We start from the raw sequence: 6,982 nt of genomic DNA, 5'->3' as shown, positions 1-6,982 counted from the left end.
GTGTTGGTTTACATTTAATTTAGATTCACAGTCAGCTTTGTTGTTTCTCACAGATGAATGATCTAATTGGACTTGCAAGGTTTATATGCGCTTTTTATTATTTTCTTTCTTCAAACTCTATCAATCGGAAATCTCGGCTGTAATTTTGTACAAATTTAGGTTTTAATTTTCATTATAGTTTCAATCGCACCAAGCGAACTTTACAAAGTTAACACATTGTGAACAATGACATTCATGGTATCACATAACGAAGCCTAGTCAAATGAAGCTATACATTCTTCGTGTAACAATAACCCTCCGACACTTCCTACAGAAATAGTTGTCTAACATACGTGTGTTAGCTATCAGCTTTGCGCTCCGCTCGCTACTCTCATCCCATCTAACGTCAGTGTATTGGGATTTAATGGTGAGAGAGCGGAGAAACGTGTAGTACCGGTAAACAGTCTGGGAGAAACTAGTCTTCTTCGTTCCTCACTTTTTCTTCACTGTTCTGTGATTCAGCATGGAGTATAATCCTGGGGAGAGGTTACACATTCACTTAGCCAGGCCCGACTCAGGGGTATCTTGGGGATTTCGTCTGCAGGGAGGAGTGGACTTCAATACCCCCCTGTCTATACAAGTGGTAGGTCAATTTTGAATCGAGTTTTACTTATGTTTTGCGGTCGATGTATACATACGACTCGACAAGGTAAACGTAGTCAATTGACACCTATTCGAGACAGCTGTCAAGCCTAGTGTAGACTGGAGTATCTCGTGTGTATTGCATGTAGCGGTATTTTTGTACTTTTCACACGTAGTTTAAGTTCGGTTCGGTAAAATAAAAAATTGACGGCAATATTCTCATGTCTATCTTAATGTTTTCTGTGTACAGTTTCACACGCGTGTTTTGTGCGGTACTGATTGGTTAGAGCCGAGAGAGCCTGTGCTATATATGGCAATATGAAATGCCGCATACCAAGTGAAAACTGACTCCGGTGTGTATTCGCGCACGCTTAATCAGTATTCATGAAGCACAGTTACTGGTTAAATTATCAGATTTGGCATTGTGGGAAGTCAATTAAATGCCGTAATTTTATTATTTTACTGAGAATACAGAATCCTTCAGTGCTCTTCAATTTTCCTGGATTAAATATAAATATAAATATCTCAACAGTGCAAAACTAAGCACATATTTAAAACTTAGCCACCTTTAAACGTCATACAAAACGTAGGATATTTCTCTCCTTCCATACATTAAAAAAAAATTACTCAAAGTCGTGCATGAAGCGCCAGCAGTTTGCAGCTGGAAGGCGGCAGATATAAAGAGAAAGAAGTGAGGTTGTTTTATGAAGCTAGACAGGTCAGAAAGAATTTGTACAGTTTCAAATGTACAGAATATACAAGATTAATTTCTTGTCACTGAACGGTCTCATTGTACAGAAGATAGATCAGATTTATTTCAGTAAATTTTTATGTAGTGTTGCAATTTATTTTAACATGGATACTTTTTTGATAATATACACATTTTACTTTTAAAAAAGTGGTGGGGATTGGTGTCAGGTGGGGTGGGGTCTAGTAGTCTCAAGGGTGGGGTGTGTAGTAGTCTGAAGGATAGCACAAAAAGACCCAGTGAATATCCTGAATTATATTTGATTTAGTCATTTCTATATTTTTCTTTTAAATGTTTTTCTTTTCCATTCATATCCAATAAATTACAATCAAATTCAAGTCTAAAATTTCCTTTGTTTTTATATTTCTATTGAATCGGTGTGCATTTTAATAGTGAGTTCTTGTTGATTAAGGGGGAGTTTCACATCCTTTGTGATTAAGGTACTCCAGATGGACCATAATTCGGTAATAAAAGTATTATCTTTGGTTTCTGTTTTACATCACTCTGGTAAAATCAAACGGAAAGCAGTGGAGGCATAGAAAGGAAATAAAAAGGAAGAAGAAAGTAAATATTGGTTTATTTTAGCATGAAATTAGTCCCTTTGTCAGTTCTGTAGATGTATTTTACTATAGTGTGGGAATCCCCCCATTCAGCTAAAGGCACCATAGACTATGTTGTGGACTCATACATCATTGTTTCAGGCATCTTATTCATTTTCTAAACACAAACAAGATGTTGTTTGAGAAATTGCCAAAGATGGAAGCCTGGGGTTCAGAGATATTAATGCACAGTTTTAAACATTATTAATTTTGACAGTGTACATATTTATTTAATCCTTTGTTAGGCTCCATAACTTAAAACTCTTTTCCATAACACGTTTCATTTTGATAATGTGTGTATGCATTGTTTATCAGTAGGGAAAGTATACTTGCCAAATCATCATCGTCATCATTATCATTCTTCTTCTTCTTATTATTATTATTATTATTATTATTATCAGTGTTTCCCTTTACCATCATTTGCACTTCAGAGACCCCCAAATTTTTAATTTGAGCCCCAGTTTTGATACCAAAGTTTTTTACTCAGTCTGCCCCTCCCCCCAGTTTTGACACCAAGGAGATTTTTGACTCTCAGCTTTGCACCCCAAGGGATACAATGTTATTATTATCCTCTTAGCTATGTATGGAATGCGTTAAGTCATAAACAGTGATATTGTGGTTCTGTCACATTCCTTGAGAGAAAATCAGTCTGGCATTTTGTGATAAGGGTCAGACTGGATTACTTCACTTTTTACCATAGTGATTTAAATAGCAGACTATTGCATACATATGATAACCTGCTGTCAACAGGTCTACTTTCTGCTTTATTTTCTACACTGTGGCAGAAAAAGTGTGAAAAAATGGGAATCTCACTGAAATCTCATGATGAGCAGGGTTACTTCCTGGCTCAGATTTGAGATTTTGGCCAAAAGGTGTGAATAACTGGAAATCTCCCCAAAATCTTCCTGTGAGCAGAGTTACTTCATCGTTCAAACTCTTAATTCTGGCCAAAAGCATGTTAAAAAAATCCAGAAATCTCCCAAAATCACCTTGTTGGCAGCTAAGTCACACTCAGCATACCAAAGCGATTGAATTGTCTGTGACAAAGAGTGAACCATTGACTCAGTCAACAAATGACAGAGTAAACCAATGACAGAGTGAATTAGCGATAGAGTGAATCAGTGACAGTGAATCAATGATAGAGTGAATCAATCATGGTTGGAACCCACAGTATAAAGTAGGGTAACAATGATACAGTTTACCCTGTCGGTGTGACAACAGAAAGTCCAGAATACAGTTTACTTTGTCAATGTGACAACAGATAGTCCTGAATACAGTTTATCCTGTCAGAATGACAACAGACAGTACATAATACAGTTTACCCTGTCAGTGTGACAACAGATGGTACATAATACAGTTTACCCTGTCAGTGTGACAACAGATAGTACAGAATATGTGCAGGTTACCTTGCCATCTTGACAACATACAGTACAGAATATAGCTTATGCTGTCACCTTGACAACAGATGGTACAGAATACAGCTTACCCTGTCATCTCGACAACAAACCAGTACAGAATACTGATTACCCTGTCAGCTTGACAACAGATGCTACAGAATACAGCTTATCCTGTCAGCTTGACAACAGATGCTACAGAATACAATACACCCATCAGATTGACAAAATATTATGGTACAGAATACAACTGAACTCCTTCAGTTTGAACCTTGATTGTAAACTGTACACCTTTATCTTCTATTGTAATTTTTGTATTGCATGCAGGTAAACTGTGTTATTAGTTCATTGACAATTTAAGCAATTCACTATATATGGTGTGTACTCTACTTTTTTTCTTATCTATTTGTGTATTTTGCAAAAATCTTATGGAAATAGCAATACAATCTGGGAATAAAGAAGAAATCAGGGTTGGTGCCAGAAAATGTACTAAGACTATTTGGTCTGAGTCATTACAGTCAAATGTACATAGGCTTTGACTGGCCTGTTTAATGGTCATCATTCAGCAGTTGTTTTTGTGCTGGAAGTCAGGGTGCATACTTCACAAAGTATGTCAGATTGTGAGAGGACTTTGTAATGGGTGAATACGGTAATGCAAGGTTACAATCAGATTATTTTGCTTTCAATGAATACCTTATCTACATGTCTACATGAAGAGCCTATCTGTAGAAAGTGGATATTTCTACTTCATGCCACTGAGCTATGCATGTTTTATCTTCAGTAAGAATGCATTAACCAATTTATAGTTCTCCAATCAGATATCATAGTTAGGATATTGGCCAAACCTGTTTACTTTAAATATTGGTATATAATATGTTACATTTATTCATACATGAATGTACTTATCTACAAAAAAAGGTCATTGAAAGTATGAAATATTATCAAACAATCTACTCAACCAAGAAACATAAAATACTGATTTTATCTTAGCTTGCACAGTTATAAAATTTTAGCCCCCCCCCCCACTTCATTTGGAGAAAATGTTGGGTTTGATGTTTGTTCATTTTATAGTACAGAACACTTTGAAGGGGGGCCGCAAGTGGCTGAGTGGTCTAAAGCACTCTCCATCACTGATCACTGCCATCTCACCTATGTCTGTGTGGGTTCGAGTCTCGGGCTCGGCCATGTGGATATGTGAGAAAGCTTGCCAGTAGCTTCTCATGGGATGGTGGTTCTTTCCAGGATTTTCCTGGGTTCTTCCTCCACCATTAATACTGGCTCCCATGTATCGCCTCTCTTGTGCTGAAAAATGGTGTTAAACCCTATAACAACAACAACAACACTTTGAAGGTTATATCATGCCAAGACAAGCTAAATAAAAGCCCTGCCCAATAAGCCTTTGTTATTGTAGATAGCATAACATTTATAATTAATTTAAGTATTGCAACCTCATCTGTCCCCAAAATATGGAAAACTGCAAAAGTAACTCCTATTCACAAATCTGGTTCTAAGGATGATGCTGATAACTACCGACCAATTTCAATACTACCAAACTTGTCAAAATTGATTGAAAAACATGTCCATGACTCATTCATGTCATATTTAACCAAACACTTGCTGTTACACCCTAATCAATCAGGCTTTAGACAGAACCATTCCTGTGAGACTGCCTTGATCTCCCTAACTGATAAATGGCTTCAAGCACTTGACCAAGGTAGAATAATAGGAACTGTATTTGTAGATTTCAGGAAAGCTTTTGACATGGTGGATCATGAAATCCTTTTGAAGAAACTGAAAATCTACCAGTGTGATGAAAGAACAATTAGATGGTTTACTTCGTACTTAAATGAGAGAACACAACATGTTTACATAAATAATGTTCTGTCTGAACCTGAAACAATTAGATATGGAGTACCACAAGGCTCAATTCTAGGTCCACTACTATTCATTTTATTTATTAATGACCTACCACTTTTACTAAGAGACTCAATAACATCTACAGATCTCTATGCAGATGACACAACATTGTCAGACATCCAAAACACAAAGCATGAGCTCGAAATTTCTTTACAGAATGCCCTAAAGAAACTGGAAAACTGGTGCACATGTAATGGCATGGTGGTAAATACTGGTAAAACTAAAATATTACTTATCTCAACAGGGCAAAGAAGGACAAATCTTGATAGTGATGAACTATGTCTGACATGGAAGGATACAAATCTGCAAATAGTCTGTCATGATAGGCTACTTGGTGTTCTGGTAGATAATAACCTATCATGGACTGAACATATCAAACATACCAGTAAAAAAGTCAATTCAAGTTTATGGCTTCTCAGTAGGATAAGACATTTTCTCCCTGAAAGGCACAGGAAACTATTTTATAACAGTTACATACAACCCTATTTGGACTACTGTAGTACAGTATGGGGTAATTCAAATGATAAAAACATAGCAAAGCTGGCACATCTTCAAAAAAGAGCATTTGGGCTAATATCAATCCAGAAAGAAAGCAAGGAAAGTTTAGCTGGTAGGTTAAAAATATTACCTATTAAAGACCGAATCTGTTTGAGAAAAGCCAAATTAATGTACAGGATATCTCAGAATAGTGCTCCTGAATATTTACAATCACTATTCCAGTATAGGCTACCTGGTAATACTCCCCACCTGCGATCCATGTCAACCAAACAGTATAAAATTCCCAGACCAAATAAGGAGTTATTTAAAAAAAAGTTTCCAATACTCTGGAACTCTGCTCTGGAATAGTATTCCAGCTGAGATTAGAAATGCCCACTCTATTTCCTTCTTCCAAACCCAATATATCCAGTGGCTTCAGAGATGCAGCTTAAATAAATGAATTCCTTTGTATGAGGGCCTCAAGGTAGATTCGTTTTTAGCTAATTGTGTTACCCTCTTTAAATAAGGTCATTATTATTATTATTATTATTATTATTACACACACTGGTAGCAAATCTGAGCTGATTTGAGGGTGGGAATAAAGCCATCACCATTCAGATCATAAGCCCACTGCCATAGGTACTGAGCCACTTGGGAAAATGGGCAGATGGGCTAGGGGCAATTGTCAATTTGTAATGGAAATATAACAAAGTGAACAAGTTAAGTAGGGCTTGCAAAAATGATGCTTTGTTTTATGCATTTGATTGATTTATCAGGCTATTTCTATTTTGTTTGTAGCTCCAGATTCTGATGAATATCAGACCCAGAGACTGATTAGAGTCTGATGAATATCAGATCCAGAGACTGATTAGAGCCTGATGAATATCAGACCCAGAGACTGATTAGAGTCAGATGACTATCAGACCCAGAGACTGATCATTATCATATCCAGAGTTTGATTAGAGTCTGATGAATATCAGACCCAGAGACTGATCAGTATTATATCCAGAGTCTGATTAGAGTCTGATGAATATCAGACCCAGAGACTGATTAGAGTCTGATGAATATCAGACCCAGAGGCTGATTAGAGTCTGGTAAATATCAGGCCCAGAGACTGATTAGAGTCTGGTGAATATCAGACCCAGAGACTGATCAATATTATATCCAGAGTCTGATTAGAGTCTGATGAATATCAGACCCAGAGACTGATTAGAGTCTGATGAATC

General features: G+C 36.8%; 1 protein-coding gene across 3 annotated transcripts in view; it reads left to right on the top strand.

Annotated features, from left to right (window-relative positions):
• The first annotated feature begins 329 nt into the window (after positions 1–329).
• LOC149772985 (PDZ and LIM domain protein 3-like) overlaps positions 330–6,982 on the top strand; it is a 58,781-nt gene continuing 52,128 nt past the window's right edge. The window contains exon 1 of one of the 3 annotated variants that reach the window (XM_089946994.1): positions 330–622. In XM_089946994.1, coding sequence (XP_089803120.1) covers positions 503–622 — 120 coding nt within the window. In that variant the 5' untranslated portion in view covers positions 330–502. The remainder of the gene's footprint in view (positions 623–6,982) is intronic. The other 2 variants (XM_089946993.1, XM_089946995.1) reach the window with 2 other exon arrangements.

The sequence above is a fragment of the Sinohyriopsis cumingii genome, unplaced genomic scaffold (genome assembly GCF_028554795.1).
Source record: "Sinohyriopsis cumingii isolate HCF-2022 unplaced genomic scaffold, ASM2855479v2 utg000940l, whole genome shotgun sequence".
Classification (NCBI taxonomy): Eukaryota; Metazoa; Mollusca; class Bivalvia; order Unionida; family Unionidae; genus Sinohyriopsis; species Sinohyriopsis cumingii.
Note: the sequence above shows the minus strand (reverse complement) of the source record. Positions and strands in the feature narration are given on the sequence as shown.